Source organism: Myxocyprinus asiaticus, chromosome 26, assembly GCF_019703515.2.
Source record: "Myxocyprinus asiaticus isolate MX2 ecotype Aquarium Trade chromosome 26, UBuf_Myxa_2, whole genome shotgun sequence".
Taxonomy (NCBI): domain Eukaryota; kingdom Metazoa; phylum Chordata; class Actinopteri; order Cypriniformes; family Catostomidae; genus Myxocyprinus; species Myxocyprinus asiaticus.
Window position 1 is genome coordinate 43096261 of NC_059369.1, and position 20975 is coordinate 43117235.

The 20975-nt window shown below is 37.0% G+C and overlaps 1 protein-coding gene across 2 annotated transcripts; it reads right to left on the reverse strand.

Annotated features, from left to right (window-relative positions):
- Positions 1–1604: 1604 nt before the first annotated feature.
- Positions 1605–20629, reverse strand: LOC127416734 (CD9 antigen-like). Of its 2 annotated transcripts, none has more exons than XM_051656239.1 (8): positions 20485–20629; positions 10788–10890; positions 10612–10709; positions 10272–10346; positions 10069–10170; positions 8909–8998; positions 4647–4730; positions 1605–2105 (listed from the first exon to the last, which is right to left on the reverse strand). In XM_051656239.1, exons 1-8 carry the CDS (start codon positions 20551–20553, stop codon positions 2040–2042), a joined length of 687 nt encoding a protein of 228 aa, XP_051512199.1. In that variant the 5' UTR covers positions 20554–20629; the 3' UTR covers positions 1605–2039. The 2 variants fall into 2 exon arrangements, with proteins under 2 accessions (XP_051512199.1, XP_051512200.1); XM_051656240.1 differs by lacking the exon at positions 20485–20629 and adding an exon at positions 14025–14336.
- Between the last annotated feature and the right edge of the window lie 346 nt (positions 20630–20975).

Genomic DNA, 20975 nt, shown 5'->3' on the forward strand with positions numbered 1-20975 from the left:
TGCTAAAAAATTATTAGTATATGTTGAAATTAACATCAACTAAGATTAATAAATGTTTCAAAAGTATTGTTCATTATTAGTTCATGTTAACTACTGTTGTTAACTACTGTTAACAAAATGAACCTTATTGTTAAGTGTTACCAAATCATTAAATGTAATTAAATACAATAAAAAATGTTTAATAAACAGTAGTGTATTTATTAGCGATTAAGAGCACTCAATATACCTAATGTACTCATGACTGGCTGATTCTTTAATTTATGTCCATTGTTTTTGTTTTTTTGTCAGAAGTGGCAACCTATTTATTTATTTTTTTATCCCCCTTTTCTCCCCAATTTGGAATGCCCAATTCCCAATGCGCCCTAAGTCCTTGTGGTGGCGTAGTGACTCGCCTCAATCCGGGTGGCGGAGGACGAATCTCAGTTGCCTCTGCGTCTGAGACCGTCAATCCGCGCATCTTATCACGTGACTTGTTGAGCGCGTTACCGTGGAGATGTAGCACATGTGGAGGCTTCAAGCTATTCTCCACGGCATCCACGCACCCCACCGAGAGCAAGAACCACATTATAGCGACCACGAGGAGGTTACCCCATGTGACTCTACCCTCCCTAGCAACCGGGCCAATTTGGTTGCTTAGGAGACCTGGCTGGAGTCACTCAGCACACCCTGGATTCAAACTCGTGACTCTAGGGGTGGCAGTCAGCGTCTTTACTCGCAGAGCTACCCAGGCCCCGGGAGATTTACTTTTAATCTTTTAGGAGATGCTTTTATGCAAAGTGATGACCAGGTATTAAATACACCTGGAAATAAAGGATTTTGAACATTCAGACTGAGAAATTATGAAATATGAAAAAAACAACAACTTTTTACTTTAAATTTTATGCTAATAATAATATACTTTTTATAATCAATTTTTAATGAAAAAAAGAACAAAACAATAAAAGAAATTTTACTAGTTGTCTAAAGATTAAAATTAGAAATCTTGAGCTCTGATTTTTGTTTATGCCTCACATAAGTGGGTTTATTTTAAATCCTCAAAGTTAACAACACTTCATGAGGCTTTGATCAAATTACAGTACAGGAAATGTTTTGCTGGATGTGCCGCTGCGTGCTTTAATGTGATTTTCAAACCCTCTGATCTCTTTGTTGGCTGAATCTGTTTGGGTTTGTTGGTGAGTCATGGTGTTACTTATTACGCAGGTAAACACTGTGTATTTTGGGAAAGCGAGAGATATTTTGCATGTAATCAAAGGCAAGAGAAAATGGTAGTTACAACTGCAATCCGTTGTACAAACCAGACTCTAGGGCATTCTTTGCTACATTTTAGCCAAATTAAAACCAGGTACAAGCAAACAGGAAGAACGGGAGGGAAACGGAAAGAGAAAATGATACGAGCCAGAGTAAAGAAACTCGGGTCGTACCAGGGTGCCCATGAGTCACCGACTGGAAACTGGATGAAGTTTTGAGCATCATGGACTTACACACTAAACTCACTCTCTTATCGCCTGTTGAAAGGCGCTGCTATAAACAGATCTGCTCAAACACACAAACAAGCACACACTTCATTGGACACGCATTCTGAACCCAGTAAAAAAAAAAAAATATTCGTGAATAATTAGTCTTTTATTTGAGCCATATGCACCGATATGGGTGAACCAGATTGAAACCCTATCCACAATCAGAAACAATTAGAAAAGTTCTGAACAATTCATGCAAAACTTGAAGTACAACAAAGCAAACACTAATTAATCTTTAAAATCTATTATGAATGATAAAAAAATATAAAACAAGACTTGAAGGCCTTTTTCAATGGGTTTAGAATACTAAACCAATCCTCTTGTTACTCATGATTTGGACCAGTGATAACAGCTGCACTAAGAAAAAGAAGTGAATTGCTGTGTCAATCAGAGAAGTGTACATTGTGTGCCTGTGTCGTGATCTAACTGGCTCTTAGCTGATGAGTTCATGTTAGAGACAGTGCTTTGGGACAGACATCATGCAACACAAATACACTGGCAGTTTCCCAGGCAACGAGACCCTCACACAATCTCCCGGGTTTTCCGGATGGCACAGCACAGCATCATGCTGAAGATCATGCCAAAGATCTGCACACATAGAGAAAAGTTTTCTTCAATAAACACACACACACACACCCCTGATATACTTTGTGTCTAAGTCATGTCATCAAACAGTACAATCAAACAAGACTTTTGTAACATTTTCGGAAGAAAATGTGAGTGGTGCTTGGCCGTGCGAAATTCACCACCACAATGTAAGGTTGTTGTCCTGGGTGTTGCTACTGTATATGGTTGCTAAGGCATTCTGGATTGCTTTAGGGTGTTGCTATGCAGTTGCTTGGCTGCTAATCTGGGTGGTTATTTACAAGCCCAAGTTAAAAGTGCCCACCTACTAAGTCTCCATGATACTCTTATATGCTCTAGATCTGGTTGCAACAAACCAAGGCTTAAATTAAGAAAAACCATAGTTGTAATTGTTAGGGAATTATCACTAAAGGAGCTTTCACATGATTCATGTCGAGGTGTCAATGCTCCACAACAGCAGCGTCAAGCGCCACTTTGATCTACTCATGAAAAGCGTTGCAGATACAGTAGTGTCACGGAAGGGTGTGACACAATTTACAAGTTTGTCGGGCAAGAAAGTTGAGGGTGTAAACATTGTAAACGTACTTAAAGAAGAAAAAAAAACAGTCCTTATTAGAAAAAAAGTTCATTGCAGAAAGTAATAAGAGGGCTTGTTTACGTTAATGTCTTATTTACGTTAATTTAAACGGAGAACTGCTGTCACTAGGTGCTCGGAAACATCAAGGATCATGAATAAAAAGAAATTCTGTAACTCTCAATATGTCTTTGTAAATTTGGACAGGTTTTAAACATTTCTTTTTGCTTTGAACTCTAAAATACATCATTAGTGAGGTAAAAATTAGAGGTCGACCGATAGTAGATTATGCAGATTAGATAACTGAGGTGGTAGCAGTTAATCAATTAATTGGAAGATAGTTTTTAAAATCGATTTATAGAATGTAAAAAAATAATAATAAAAAAAATGGAGATTTGGTGCATAACACGGGACTTTTAACTATAAACAAGCCCATAAACACAATGGGGACATATTTTGAAATGACGGAGACTTGGCTGCATTACAATGCTTTATAATTAAGTATTAACCACATTAAGCTTTTAATAGCCTATATAATATTCATTTATACAAATATATTTTGTGTGGTTTAAAGGAACTTGACTTTCTTGCTTCTGCAGACCACAAATGAAGATTTTTAGAAGAATATCTCAGCTCTGTAGGTCCATACAATGCAAGTGAATGGTGACCAGAACTCAGAAGGTCCAAAAGGACATAAAGGCAGCATAAAAGTAATCCATACAACTCAAGTAGTTAAATCTGTGTCTTCTGAAGCAATATGATAGGTGTGAGAGAGAAACAGAACAATATTTAAGTCCTTTTATTACTATAAACCTCCACCTTTGACCAGTCCCAACCAGTAGGTGGCTGAATGTTGAAGTGAAAGTGAAAGTGGAGAATTGGGTAAAAAAGGACTTTAATATTGATCTGTTTCTCATCCACACCTATCATATCGCTTCTGAAGACATGGATTAAACCACTGGAGTCGAATGGATTATATTTATGCTGCCTTTATGTGCTTTTTGGAGCTTCAAAGTTTGATCACCATTCACTTGCACTGTATGGATCTCCAGAGCTGAAATACTCTTCTAAAAATCTTCATTTGTGTCCTGCAGGAGAAAGAAATTCATACACATCTGGGATGACATGAGGGTGAGTAAATGATAAGAGGATTTTTTATTGTTGGGTGAACTATCCCTTTAAGGAGGAAGAAGGTTAATTACCATTCACAAGATATTAAGTTGGAGATGCGATGCATGTGCTGACGGAGCACATTTCCATATAGTTGCATTTTTCTTTGCATGCCCTCGCTTCAATTTAAAACACTTGATTATCTAATCAAAATAACAAAATATACATTGAAGTGAGGTTAAAAATATTGACAGTGATTAATACAGCAAATCCCATGTTGGACGTTTAATTGCAAAGACAGACTTTGCAAATATGCAAATTGCCCAGTAATCAAAAGATCAGCAGCAATAGGGTCAAAGTTAGAAACGCTTGATGGAAGTGCAACGCTGACGCGAATCATGTGGAAGCCTCTTAACGGATTTCTTAACCAAAGGGGTTTGGTGCAACCAGCAGCTGGTCTTTCCTTCAATTGACCTCTACGGGATTGTTTCCCACTGGTTTTATCATCTGCCAGGAGAAAATCATAAGTCTAATCACTTTTAAAAGTAAGTAATACCACAGATGTCCTCAACAAGCCACATGATTTGAGGTGTCATTCACAACAAATGGGCAAGCATGAGTTATGCTATAAAGTTTAAGTCTTAGGGCTCTGCTTTGCTGAAATCCCTTACCCCAAGTATGAGCAACAGTAATAACGCTTTAGAAACCACCATCAACACTAATTACAAACAAGGCAATTATCTGTTTTTCCATTTAGAATATGCATCCCCCCCCCCCCCATTAAAAATCGGAGTACTTCTATGAAACAAAATGTTATGCAAGGCTAAAGAATGACACAGAAAACCTAAGAAAACTTTTACCATGATCACTCCAATACCAATTCCAACACCTCCAATAATATGTAGTTTGGAGTTGAAGACTTCATCAATGGCATCAGGGCAGCTCTAAACATACACAAACAATTGGTGAAAAATGATTTGCAATTGGTTAAAAAGGCAGAATGGATTTATTGTTTATTAAATGGCAAATTAATTGAGAGAAGAAAAAAAAAAAATCTAAAAAGGTTGATGTACATTTTTGTTAACAGGAACATTAATATAAATATTGCTCTAGTTTGCAAAGCCCGTGCAGGGTCTTCAGGGCGACCGTCCTGAAAAAGAGAACATTTTCCTTCTGCTCGTTAAACATCACAAAAAGAACATCTCTTTTCTCCAGCCACTGATTCCCTGAACGACTGCTCTGTCGTGATACTTTCTACCAGCAGAGTAAACACCATGTTTCACTGACTCATTCAAGCTGAGCTGTTTGCAGGTTGGACAGATTTCTAGTGGACTAAATTTAAACTAAAGCTGTTGGATCCCACTCCAGAATCAGATCCATTTGTTATCTGCTGCCAGCCTTGTGCAATTATGTGCAGTAAGATTAGCGATCATAAAATCAGTGACAGATACAGCAGGGGCGTATCAGTCATTTTAAAAGTGTCCGTAGGTGGCTCACACAGACCCAACACTTCCAGTGCAGTATTCATATATTACAGTATATATTCATACATAAGTATGATATGAGTATTATATTAATATACATGTATTATTTACTTTTAATATTTGTAGTGTTTTAAAGATTCAAGTATTGCAAAATAATTGCACAATTTTGCAAAATGATCTGCAAAAATAAAGGGCACTTGCTTCTGTTTCACACATGACAATAAAAAACTGAGCACAAGCTGGTCCTGAATAAATGATTTAATCAACTGCAATAATGACAAATGTGCACGTGCACAATTTAATTTTTTACTCTGTGCATGTGCATTGTGGGTCCAGTGTTTTGACTACGTTCACCAACATTCGTTCAGATCCATTTAATGATTCAGTGACCATTTCTGGTGATGCCAGAAGGTGACAAATGAGTGTCTTGTGTGAAATGAGTTAGTCACTAAATAAGCGATCAAAAGAAAATTTTAATCCTTTAAAATGTGTATGTCTACAGACCTACAAAGTGACTTTATTTGAGGTTTTAAGCATTATAAGAACAAAGCAAATCTATCATTTCCCTACAGTTTGTGAGCTGCTGAGCATGACTTTTATCAAAAGACAATAATAATAGTCTTATAATAACTATAATGAGTTTCAATAATGTCTGTACGTTTTCATGTATAAAAAACGCATGTCTACATATCAATTCAATTCAGTAAAATGCCTAAGTGTTCTAAGAACAGCAGATCTATCTTTTTTCCTACAGTTTGTCGACTGCACACCATCATAGAGGTAAAAAACAGGAGCTGATATTAAAAATAGCTTTACATATTTAACACAGATCTAGTAATATGCTTAAATAACCGATCAAACATAATGTAAAAAGCATAACTTAATGAAGACTCATGTGCTGATATAATCTCCACTTATGATGTGTGCTTAAAAGAAGGATTGTCCTTTGTTTTTTTTCTGAAGTGCATTTCACGTAATGCTGCCAATCAAGAACGATATGCCGATAGAGAACTCTCATTTGTGTGTTCCTCATCTCTAGATAATTAATTTAGATCAAGATCAATGCCGATAAAAAACATGGATAAATGAGCTTTGTTGAAAGCAACTTTATAGAAATGAACGGAGCTGCGTTGATTAGACTCTCTGACTGATGGCATATTGTGTAAGGGTTGTTTCGGCTCATAAAACTCACCTGTGATTGGCTGGATGGTCGCTCAATCAGCCCAAAATAACAAAACGCAAAGAATACTGTATACAAATCCACTATTTGGACTCGGTATAGGTTTAGCTTGGAAAAGTGTGGGGGACAAAAATCACCAGCTTCTACGCCCTTGAGATACAGTATTTACTGGAGGTATTTTGTGCTTGCTAGCAAACTCTTACATCTGCACATACACATCATGGATGAGACTTGTGATTTAACTTGGAAAATATTAAAGTACTTCAGACAAAAATGAACACAAAGTCCAATAGTCCTCATTTATACATTATTGTATGAATTTACATTGTGGTTCTGTGTGTTAACATTAGTTAACTACATGTGTTAACACGAATAACAATGAACAATCCTCTAATATTAATTTCAACATTTACTAATAAATGTTGAAAATTAAAGGTTGTATATGCTACAATTAAAGGTGCAGTATGTAAAAATGTTCATGCAATATTCGCCCTTTTTTGCCAATGTGTGAACAGCTTGTAACGCAACTTAAAAAATGAGCCCTTCCCGGACTTCCTAGGTTGCCTATTAAAGCCTTTAGACTGATTTTCATGCGAAGGGAGCGGGTCGCTTTTGCCGGGAAAATCCAAAGGATGTGACATTTATGCGCGCTCCCGAGAGCCTTGCCTCAGTAATCGCTTCTCTTCCGCTATTCAACAGCGACAACAAACTGCAACACTAGGTAACGTTATCTTAGAGATGAAATCCAGCAAACGTCCGGCTCCAGCACAACACCGACAAATACACAAACACAGAGTAAAACAAAAAAACATTTACTGAATCCTGTCTGGCTAAGCGGGAATGTGATCGTGGTCGAGCGAAAACTAGAGTGAACATCGGCAGGACATTTGATTCCTGGAGGGACCTTCGTTCAGTTTTGGGGATCAAAACCGACCCTGAATTGGTGTTCTTCTTATTGGACAGGTAAGCTTACATAACTGCAAAGCATGTGAAATATAGTGCCATAAGGATTGATCTGTGTCATTTTAGCTAAACTACAATAACACATGAAATGAATGCTAGACAATGTTCAAGATAATGCAAAAAGCTCCATTCATTAGTGTAACATAACTTGGTTATACAGAAAATATATACAATCTATTATTATAAAACAATAGCGCATCGATATATCAAAATGACAGATCAATACTGAATTGTGTCAACATATTTATAATGTATAGTCTATTTTATAAACAGCTACTGTCATCATCCACCAAATTTAGCTAACAGCTATTGATAAAGCTGGCTAGCTAGCTAACGCTGACATACGCTATCGTCTAAATACAGTCAATGTATCATGCAAAGAAAAGTGATTACTTCAAACTACAGTCTCGCATAGTCAGACTTATATCCACACTTTGTTTTAGCCCTGTTCCAGCACTGGAGAGTCAAATATAATATGCAGTCTCAAAGTTTGTAGTAAAACAATCATAACTGTGTAATTTTAATTATGCTACCTCATCTGTCAGCATGATGCCGGTGAATCATGTTCAGTCTCTTTGTATACGTAACGTCATTGTTTTGGTCGATGCTCGCTCACGTCCCTATGGAGTGTGTGCACAAGCGCGAGCACGAGCAACAGGTAGCTGACTGCAGTTCACTTAACGGCCACAGGGGTCATTAATAACAAGGGTTTCTGAATCTTACATACTGCACCTTTAATGCAACATGAACTAATAACAATTGTGTTTTTATCAATTACCATTAATTAAGATTAATAATTGCTGTTTAAAAATATAGTTCATTGTTAATTCATGATACCTAATGCATTAACTAATGTTAAAAAATTGAACCTTATAATCAGGTTACATTTGTTAACAGTAGTTAAGGACACTGGTTAACATGAACTAACAAAGAAAAATTATTTTACACCACTTCTTAATTTTTCACTCCTTTAGTTTATTTAATGGTAATTGCAACAAACTTTTTTCAATTTTAAGTTTTATGCGCTAACATTAGTTAATATATTATGAACTAACATTAACAAAACTATTATTTAAAAAAAAACATTAACACTAAGATTAATAAATATTGTAAACATATATTTTTCATTGTTAGTTCATGATACTGAATGCATTTACTATTGTTAAAGAAATATTCTGGGTTCAATTAAATTTAAGTTCAATCAACAGCATTTGTGGCATAATGTTGATTACCACAATTTCGACTCGTCCCTCCTTTTCTTAAAAAAAAAAAAGCATATATCAAGCTCCAGTGAAGCACTTACAATGGAAGTCAATGGGGTCAAGTTTTGGAGGGTTTAAAGGCAGAAATGTGAAGCTGATAATTTTATAAAAGCACTTACATTAATTCTAATTATTCGGTTCATAATTGAGCAATTATGGTTTTTAAATATGATATATAAATCATTGTTTGAAGTAAAGTATGAACAGTCATTTTAGTCTGCAAATCTTGTTACCTTTGTAATGAGCACATCGAGTCCCTCCTTTTTTGGGCAGGTCTCTTCAGGAACTTCCAGGGTGTTTCCTGATGGGCCACAGCAGTTAAGCTGACATATGTGGAAAAGTCAGCACAAATTAGTAAGGCTTTTGGGTCAAAGAGTTAGGAATAGCTTGTATTACTTTCACGGACTAACTGATGCATATTACAGACAAAAATGGCGAGAGTTTCTGAAAACGAGAAAGTTGTGTTTACAGGCTGCTGCAATGAGCCCTTCTGAGGTAGAACTAGTAGCTGGATGTGCCACACATTGCAAGGTCCAGAGTAATGATATTTAAAGAGATATAAACAGCCTGAGCTCATGCAAATTACATGACTGTGGCAACATTAAAAAAATAAAAAATACAATTATATTACGTGGTTCATTACATGCATCACGGCAGTTCCTAGGTGAAATGTCCACTGTGTGGCACTAAAATTAAAGATTTAAATCAACAAAACAGACCTCCCTACCCTAAACCTTTAACCTAAACCTAACAGACAGGGTCATAAAAAGTATATGAGAAATGAAAAGCACAATTGCTGAAGCAACCTTCATGTTGTGGTGCTTTTATGAAACTTTCAGCTCATTGGTTGACTCGCGTGCTCTTCAGTACTCATATCCCGCTCCTTTGCATAACAAGTGCAACGCTCTATCAGTTGAGCTACCGTGCAATTAGATTGTGCTCGAACAAGCTTGTAAATGTAATTGGTTATGTAATGCAAATGTTAAATGTTTTACCTTGCAAGTCATGCACTGTAATAAGTGTCTAGATGTCATACGACAGCAGGACAAAAAGTATGCGTTTATGAACTGATAATCTGCCGTTTTACTCGTGATTTTACTCATGTGTAGAAGGGAATAAAAGTCATTGTTGGAGCACCTCTAGTGTTAATTTTATGTACAACAAGGTAAGTAAAATAATTTTGCAAAAATGTAGGTATAGTAATGTGATTCTATAACACCAGGTTGTATCAAGTTGAATACACTTAGCAGCAAGTAAACAAGATCCTGGATCAATTTGTGGATGGTTCTTGACCATAAAGTAGGCCAGAGTTTATGCCAATGTAAGTCTGAGACTAGGAAGTGTAAGAAGGTGACAATGATTTAGAAAAAAGGAGAAAGGGGCAAGATCTTACTCCATGCTGGATGAGACGGAGTGTCTCTTTGAGAGCATCTTGTTTGGTGTCTTTATAGCTTTTGTATGTTTGCCTGTAGAAAGTAGTTATATCTTCAATAACCTGTGGGCACAAAGATATATAAATGGATTAGGAGCACTGTATATATGTGTGTGTGTGTGTGTGTGTACATGTGTGTGCGTGCATGCATGTGGGATTTCCACCTTGGTCTGGTTGGAAAATCCCCAAATTCCAGCAGCGACTTCAACAGCAAATATGACCAACAGAAAGAAGAAGAACTATGGGAAAAATATACAAACTGTCAAACATCAAGGTTCTGCACCTCATAAATAATACTGAGGAACATTTAACGGAATAGTTCACTTAAAAATAAAAATTCTGCCATCATTAATGGACCCTCATGTTGTTCCAAACTCATATGACTTTATGTTAGGCAGAATGATGACCTTTTGACGTGACTGGAAGTCAATTACAGAATCTTCATATCTGCGTGAACTATTCCTTACAAAAGAACCAAGAAAAGGTGCATAACGCGGGAATTACCAATCCTAGCATGCAAGGGGACTCCTGGATGGCACCACAGCAGCCGAAAAACCCCACGACCATCATCAGAGCACCAGCCGCAATGAGGATGTACACACCTACAACACACACAAACACACACTTTAAACAGATCATAGCAACACATCTGTTAAAAACACACATATACAACTACTGACCTGTATAGAAGACATATGGTGAGTTCTCCCCTTCAAACAAGCTTTTGGTCTTGGGGTCCAACCTCAGCCAAAGTCCAATAGCCAAGACAACTGTACCTGCAATCTGCAACAACACAATTGACAAGCACATCAAAACATGCTTCTATGTTTTATGCACCATCACACTGAATGGCATTCAACATCAAACAAGCCATGTTAAGAATAGCATACTACTCGCACTATTTCTGCGGTATGCATACTGTGCATATCATTCGCATTTTCTGCATGCATGCAAATACTTGAATGATTTACCACATTAATATAAGCTGCGATGCTTTCTAGAAACGCCTTGTTTTTGTACCACAAAACTACATTACAAATGCAAAATAACATGCGAGAACAATGTGACGAACGTATTGTGGTGTTTCACAACATTTCAGTGCATACTGCACAATATACAGGTATTAGCACTAGTGATAGACCGATTAATGGCCGATACTGGTAATTGCAAATATGGACAAATATCGGCCGATTAATCGGCCTGGGTGATACGTCAACCATTTTGCGAATATCGGCATCAACAGATAAGTGTTCGCTTGGCTAAATTACAGAAGTGTTAACTTTCCCTTGATGTCTGTTCCAAAATTGACCAATGGATTTGTCGATGGATAGTCGACATAAGGTTATTAGGGGTGTAACTGTTTATCTTGGCACGATACATCGCGGATGCGCATAGTGGATATTGGACAGTTTTTTTATATATTTTTTAAAATTATTTTAGCATTCTTTCCAATACGCGCGACGTCCTACACCTACGTAACACGGGTATACAAATGGAAATCGCTTCATAGCACTGCTCAGACAGCATGCAAGAAAATGAAAGTGGTTTAATGACAGTGCACAAATTAATCTACTATATACAGTATAATGTTGAATATTATGTATAATAATGCTATGGGGAAATATAATCCTAATGTCAAATGTCATGTCTGATTTTGATTTCATCAGTAAATTATTATTATTTTACTGGATAAGCATGCACTTCTGTTAAATATGTATTTTTAAAAAGAATATTTATATGTTTACGACATCTAGTCAAACAGTGATCAACTTGTACTTAAGTTGAATCAGCAAGTGTATTTGTCATCTCAACTCACTTAAAGTCTGAACAAACAAAGACTTGCCAGCTCCCAGCATGCATTGCAGCTGAATAAATAATGAGGTCAGTGGTTTATTTTTTATTTTTTTTTTTGCTATTCGCAGACTTTATTTGTGCTGCTGTTGTTGTTTTTGTCATTATAGTTGATTAATAGTTGTGTGATGATTTTAAGAGCTCATTTTTTACTTAATGATGTTAGTTCAGTATCACCATTACTGAGATTTGTGTGTCAAGTGTTGACATCAATGTGCCTTATGATTAAGCTTTTACGCATGTAGCCTTAACAGCGGCAGGCCTTAAAGTTCCGTCAAATAAAGTGAAGTTGTTATAAATACATCCAATTTAAGTTCAGCTAACTAAACTGATTAAGTTCAGCTAAATAAACTGATTAAGTTCAGCTAAATAAAATGTAGCTTTCAATTACATTAAAATGGTTTAGATTACTTTTTAATTTGTGAGAAATTTATCCGATAACTCAGTTAAACTCAAAAAAGCCCATGCAAAAAAGGCACTAAATATGAGTTGAATCAACAAAAGTTCTTCATTGTTTTTAAATTAAACTGTTTTCAACGTATATAATCAGTTATATACTTGTGTAAGCAGCGTACTTTATGTATCTAATGTAATTCTGTATTTTCAATAAGCAGAATTATTAGCTAATATTTCCATCTAGTGTCACCATTGACCTGTTCTGGGCTGATTTTTAGTCCCAGTACATCTCTGATGGATCATTGAACACTTTTAAGGACCGTACTTTTAACTACATTTTAAAGGAAAGGCACTGTTTTGCATGTCTTTAAAGTAATAATAATAAAAATAATAACAAACTTTCAATCTGAACTTTTTAAAGTTTAAAGAATCGTGAACCGAACCGAATCGTGAGATGATTGAATCGTTACACACCTAAAGTTTATACAATTTTAGCAAATATTGCATATCATAAGTGTTCGTTTCACTTTAGAAATGTATGTACATCTGATTTGCTGCTGAATTATGTTTATCTGCATTTATATCTGCTATTTCTGCTCTCCAGACATCGGTATCGGCCATTGAAAAACCCACATTTCCAGTTTCAACATTACTTGAACATCAGACCCATGTTGTTTTGGACAATAAAAACTAGCTACATACCATGTGACCCACATTTGTTTTTGACCATCGAAAACAGGTCAAATGTAACAGTTTTCAGATGGAGCCACATTGAGAGCCCCATTATTGCTAGGATTTAACCATTTAGGTGCTTAAAAATGAAGATCCAAAAAGGCAAGTTTGTTCTGAAAGGAGATTAAGATATCTTTAATAGTTCTGAAATTAAAGGCACTCCAACTTTAGAAAAAATACAGCCAAAAAAAAAAAAAAAGGAAAAAAAGTGTTTTTTCCCCTTGCTTTTGAACTCCAACATCAAAACTGGCACGTGCTCTTGGGTGAGAAGTTATCGCCATTAATGTATCCATGGCATGTGGTTCTGGCAACAAGGAAAAACCTTGAAATATATGTTTGGCTTCCGTTATTAGAGCTAGAAATATTGAATCATGTGAAACTTTAACACCTCTGCCAAGATTCTCTCAAACATCTGGTGGTTTGACCCAAAATAACTGCAGGAGCTTTATTACAATGTCAAGCCAGCTTAGTGTGTTCAGGGCAGCAATAGCGTTTGATTTGAAGTTAATGTACAAAAACACAAACAAACAGATGTAACCAGGCCATTACACTGACCAATCATCTTTCAGCCCTTCAGTAGTGGACTTTTATACAGGCTAAAGGCATGTTCCTCATCATATCACATGGCATATTTAGCTTAGTCATGTCCTACTCTGAATGTAAATGTTTCATTGTAAAAGGTCCACGTCCCACTCTTTGATACATTCTCTCTGACCTAATTCTTTCATTTGAAAATGTAAAGGTCCAAAAACAGTTCCAAATCTCCATGCCAACGCTTAGCTAAACAAACAAACTAAATCACAAACACTCTTATAACATCCCACGGCAACCATATTCACTTCCTCTCCTCCCTATTTCACACACATCAAAACACAAAACTAGCATTTATTTACAAATGCTTATTTCACACAATGACACAAATATGCAGGAGTACCTACCCAGAAGAGCAAGTTGAAGATAAACAGTGCATATTTGACACATTTTGAACATCCATCAACTCCCATTTTCCAACTGTCCAAGTCACTTTCGTTTTCAGGCAAACAAGCAGACCTTTGTGTGCGTTTCTGTGTGTATATAAATAACCTGTCTCTGCGTTTATAAAAATGTACCTGTGCAAGCAAAACAAAAAACTACTAATCTGCAAGAAACTGATAACAAACTTTGCTCACAATGGTGTTGTTTGTCCGTCACACACTTCCTCCCTTAATTTGAAAAGGAAAATGTTAGTGGCTTGCGCAATCTTTTGTGTGTGTGTGTGTGTGTGTGTGTGTGTGTGTGTGTACGTTTGGCTCAGAGGCAGCATGCCTAAGCAGGTGACTTGCCTTTGAAATCAGATCTGGTTAAGTCAGATGAATTTCCAGAAGAAATCTGCCAGTCAAATTTTGCCCAAACAAATATACATATATATATATATATATATATATATACACACACACACACACATATATATATATATATATATATATATATTTTCCATAAAGAAAATGAAGCCTTTTTATCATTTTGGCATTTTCATGACAGCTATGTACATTTTCCAATTAAATATCATTACATTTTAATTACTTTAATGTAAAGTAATTGCACTGTCATCATTGTAGTACTATAATGAAAATCATCCTGTTTAAAGTCATTACAACTAATCCTTCAAAAATGTGCAAGTACTATATTTCAAACTAGATTGGTAAAGTTTGTCAAGACTGCCTGGAAGTTTAAAATAGAGTCTTTGGCCATTTGAACATTCTGTCAATGCAAGTCTATGGGAAAAGATAAAGCATACTATGTCAGAACAGTATGAACGTCTGTACCAGGTTTGGGGGGGGGATGGACTGTAGCTCTAGCAGGAAGTCATGTTAGAATTTCTTGGTCTCAGTTCAACTAAAAAACTAAACAGACAACAGAATGGCTAACTGCACATAACTGTCATTAAAACAATGTCACAACGCAAAAACTCTTGATAGGCTTCACTTTCTTTTTGCAGAATTTAACACAATTTTTCTTTTGACTTTGGGGTGAAATAAAAGAGCATATTCTTGACAGGTTTCATAAGATATACTGTGACCACTGAAAGTGTTTTCAATGCAACAAGCATCTCTACATGTCAATTAAATAGGCATGTGATCAATTCATTTGTTTTAAATAGAAAATGAATGGTACGGTTTTCTCTTTTTCTCCTTTTATCTTGTTATTAAAAGAAAAGTTAATAATTTACTCACCCTCAAGCCATCCTAGATGTGTATGACTTTCTTTCTTCTGCTGAACAGAAATTAAGATTTTAATAGAATATTTCAGATGTTGGTCCATACAATGCAAGTGAATGGTGGCCAGGACTTTGAAGCTCCAAAAAGCACATAAAGGCAGAATAAAAGTAATCCATAAGAATCCAGTGGTTTAATCCATGTCTTCAGAAGTGATCCAGTCAGTTTTGGGTGAGAACAAATCAAAATACAACTCCTTTTTCACTGTACATCTTGCCATTGCATTGTAGAGTGCTAGATGGTGCTAGGAAGTGTAATCGAGCTTGAAATCATGATCGCCAATGAGACTGCTGATGTCAAGATTTATGGTGAAAATAGTTACATTTTGGTCAATTCTCACCCAAAACAGTTTCGGTCGCTTCTAACGATAAGCCTAACCACTGGAGACACCATTCATTTGGAGTAAGCCTGTGAAAACTTGACTCAAAAATGTTTGCTATTTGAAAAAAATAAATAAATAAATAAAAAACTTGAAAAAATATGTTTGAAAACTATTTTGAAATTAATGATCAAGCTAAGTACACGCATGCATTCAAGGTGCAAGGAAATTACTTAAATACCTTTTACTTGATGGTAACACCACTTAACATTTTTAAAGTAGTCTAATTAAATATTTTTTCACCTCAGACAACCTTTTGTCAATGACCCATGCAGAAATCTTTGTTCAACAGACATACTGAAGTGGGCATCTCATTAGTGTAACAGCCCTGCTGGTTGCGTGTTCGTGTGTGCGTGGGCACACACTCAAGTTTGGAGGAGGTGCTAACAAATGCAGGTACAATATTTTCAAGAGGGGGTATTAACATTTAGTGGTATGGCATCTTACGTTTTGGTGACTGAGATTTGAGGCACATCGGTGTTATATCCGGTTGTTAGTGGCATGTGCCACTGACATTTCTGGCACATGCCGCTGGATTTCGTGGCATATGCAACTGCGAATGGCGCATGCCAGTGATTTTGTGGCACTGACACCTGCCGCTGCATTTTGATGCTGCCGATAATCCGTTTTGGAACGTGTTCGACGAGGAATCAGCAGCACTAGAGTATACTGTGTAAATCTCCTGGCGGTTTTTAGGTGTACAAATAAGGTAAGAGGCTTGTTTGAAGTTGCTACTGTCGGTGTTGTGTTAACTAATCGAGTTAGCTAACTCACCAATATATTATAAAATATTATCAAACAGTACCACACAACAAAATCTGATTAAAGGTGCTATACATCTCGGTTAACAAATAGATTGCATTTCATTTATCTGAAATGAAACTGTTATTTGGAACAGTATCTGGAAGTTCATTAACCTTTAACATTTTACCTTACAGGACTTCACGAATAAACCGTAAAAGTAAATGGAGTGCATCACTAGTGACTTGCATGCATGCTGTTTCTAGAAAGTGGGCCAAGGGCAGGCCTTCATTTTTAAATAAGGTAATTCACATTTAACTCTGTGTGTAACATCTCACATAAACTGGTCATTGTATCCAAGTGTTGCAAAGTACATTTTACATTTATGCATTTGGCAGACACTTTTATCCAAAGCGACTTACAGTGAGTGTACTTATTACAGGGACAATCCCCCTGGAGCAACCTGGAGTAAGTGCCTTGCTCAAGGACACAATGGTGGTGGATGTGGGGGTTGAACCAGCAACCTTCTGATGACCAGTTATGTGCTTTCACCCACTACACCGCCACCACAAAGTAGTGGGTACAGTGTGATCCATGTATGGGTTGGCTGCACAGTTATTCTGCTGGGGTTACAGAGAGTAAGACCAAGCCTACACTTCTGATAGGTGGGTTTAATAGAATATTTAGGTTCAAAACATGTTAAGCTCAGTCGACAGCATTTTTGACATAATGTTGATTACCACCAAGTATTTTGACTCATCCCTCCTTTTCTTTAGACAAAAGAAACCATAATCACGTTAATACACATATTATTTACGTCTTGTGGCTATACTTTTGAAACAGTCAGTATGTTTATGTATTGGCCCCATTCACTTCCATTGTAACCCATATATTAAATGTTTTTAAAGAAGGGGCGAGTCAAAACTAATTTTTGTGGTAATCAAGATTATGCCACAAATGCTGTTTATTGAGCTTAACTCGTATTGAACCTGGAATATTTTTTAAATGCAAAGCATGGGTTTAGGTCATGGTCCAGAACAGAAACCTTGACACCTGCTACTATCCAGCCAAAGTTCTAATGGCTTATGATTGATTTAAATCGGACATAACACAAATGCATACAAAGAAGGCAGTACTGACCATAATCTAATTACTATAAACTCTCTCGACTTGTCATTAGTCAAGCTTTAAAGAAGGACTCATTAAACTTTCACACTGTATAGCTCCAGAAACTAAAAGAACAGAGAGCTTTGTGCCACTGAATTTAGTGTCATGTCTGGTTGTTAATGGCACAAGACTGTCTGTTCTTTTAGTTCCTGGAGCCAGCCAAACGGACATGCCACTAAATTGAGTGGCATGTGCCACTGAATTTAATGGCGTGTCCATTGTTAATTTGTTCTTTTTGTTTCTGGATCCTTACAGTTTGAAAGTTTTATAAGTCCTTCTTTAAAGCTCAACTAGTGACTAGTTGAGAGAGTTTATAGTTAAGAGATCTTGGTCAATGCAGCATTCTTTGCATGCATTTGTGTTTTAATTGTGTTTAAAAAGTACATATGCCAATTTTCAGTAGCTTGTGCAAATGGCAGCAGAATGAAAGATGCCACTAAATGCTGCAGTGGTTGTTACATTAAACTGTATGTCATCTTGCGTTCTGGTGCCGCTTTATCTTGTGGCTCATCCAGTGGCATTTCAGGTCACTAATGGCATGTGCCCCTGTAAATGCCACTAAAATTTGTGGCATGTCTGGTAGCGTCATGGTCACGTGTCCATTTGGTATGACCGACACATACTGTATTTTGAGGTACTTGAGTGACATTTGAAGTTGGCAGCTTAGACGGCTGTTTTGTGATGTCACTGGGTGTTAGGTTTAGGTGTTATGTGTGAGCTGTGTGAGGTTCATTTAAATGGTTTATGAAATTAATTATCATTAATTGAATCTTGTGTTTTAATAAGTTAAGCCATTTCTAATTAATATGTTTTCTAGGGTACCACAGTGATACATCTGCTGGCATTGCACGTGCCACTAACGACCAGATATGCCACCGGACGCGCCTCAAAATTCAGTGGCACGTGCCACTAACGACCGGATATGCCACCGGACGCGCCTCAAAATTCAGTGGCACGTGCCACTAACAACCGGATATGCCACCGGATGTGCCACAACTAATGGTGCATGCCGTTCCAGATGGCACTGTTGAGAAGGATATTTCCTAAGAGTATGCCAATTAGATAAACTTGCAATAAAAAACATACAAATTCATTTAAAAAGGTTTGCTTTATTGTCATTATTGTGACAGCAAGAATACTTTCCTCAATCGTTGACGGAACATGCATATTGTCGGAGTGAAATAAGGTACAGGATCAAAATGTCGGATCTCAAATTACCTTTATTAAAATAGCTTTACATAGCTTTATATGACACTTCATGCTTTTTTACACGGTATATACGGCAGAGCCACAATGTCCTTACCATATCAAAAAGCCTAAAAGGATGTTAAATTACTCTGGTAATATCACGCTAATGTTCGGTAGCTAATATTTTAAATGTCACCACATCGCTACTAGCACTACCATACCCTCAAGAACGCACCAACCACAAAGGCAATAAGACACAACACAGTGGCATGCGCCACTCGCAATCGCATATGCCACGAAATCCAGCGGCATGTGCCACAAACAACTGGATATGCCACCGGATGTGCCACAACTTTGAACGGCATGTGCCAGTGGCACCAAAACGTAAGATGCCACACCACTAAATGTTAATACCGCTACAGATATTTTCAGAGACCAAATGAATGGAACCAAATCCCCCCCATACACACAAATTAAGAAACAATGTCAAAATGTGCAAATCACTCTCATATCTCTCAAATACCCCACAACAATTGCTGTTTAAAGTGAGTTTGTTCATGGGATTATCATACTCTACAAATATACCAGCAGATTCCAGACAATCTAGGCCACGTGCTCACGTAAACCCTAAGGGCTAGACACACACACACACACACACACAAAACAGCATTGGGTCGCATTTACTGTGTGCAAGATTAAGTGTCCGATTCATTTTCAGAAGGTTTGCATCAATGTACAGGTTCAAAACACGGATCGAATCGTCGCCCAAAAGTATCTTCTCAGAAGTCCGCATTCAGCAGAAGAAAGAAAGTCATACACATCTGGGATGTTATGAGGGCGAGTAAAAGATGAGAGGATTTTAATTTTTGGGTGAACTATCCCTTTAATAGCGTGAGTAGTATGGTAGTATTCCGAACACTTTGCGAGTCGGTTCGAATGATTCATTCAAAGGAACAGATTCAAAAGAAGGATTTGTTCACATTTCACAAGCAAGAATGCGCCTATCCAGCCATGAGAGAGAACAGCTGATATACACACACTGGAGTCAAAAGAAACACCATATCAAAATTCAGTGCTTGTCCCACAACACACACACAAACAAACTTGTTTTTATATCATTGTGGGGACCCTCCATAGACTTCCATGCATTTTATGGATTTTATACAGATATAACGATAATTTCTATCCCCTAACCCTATCCCTAAACCTAAACCTCACAGAAACCATTTTGCATTTTCAAAAAAACATGGTTTAGTATGTTTAATAAGCCATTTCCCTCATGGGGACCACTGGCTGGGCCCCACAAGGTAGGTTTTACTATCCTTGTGGATACATTTGGTCCCCACAATTTAAGTTAAACACACACACACACACACACACACACACACACACACACACACACACACACACACACAGTGATTTTTATTTGCATGCCCAGGACACTGAAATTTAAGATGAAAACATTAAAATTAGTTCAGCCAAACAGGTGCAATCTTATTGCTTGGCTTCATTAAAAAAAAATCACTAATTGTCACTGATTACATGAACTGTATGAACCTGCATTTAACCTATTAATCGGCAGGACAAGGGCGCGTTTGATAGTATATTAACGCCCCGCGCGCAAACCGCTGGCACATCAATAATTAACAAACAAACACACACACTCACCCAGAATATGAAATTGAAGACGAACATCAAGTACTTGACGCACATCTCTCCTCCGGTCAAGGCAGCCATCACACCCGTTTATAGCCACACAGAAAAGGTGGGGAAAAAATCACGGGGGCAGCGCGAGGCTTCCGTCTGTGTCCCGGTGTCTCACAGGCGGCTCGCGCGTGCGGCTGTGCCACTTTATCCATGCGCGAGCGATTGGATCGAGCTTGCCCATGCACGCCACGGAAAACTCACAACACAAATTCGTTCACTCATTCATTCCTTTTGTCAGTGATTAACTTTTGCAAGATTGCGCTAAAGTCGAACGTGCCAAGGATGAAAAACACTCCGAAATTGTTTGCATTGATCTAGACTGGGGTTTGGATGGTTATTGAAAATCTTGCAGTCATGTTAAATATGAAGCCTATTTATTTCGTCGTGTGTTTATCTTGAGCTTTTTTTTTTTTTTTTTTACTTTTTTTTTTTAATCATTTTATTTTATCGTG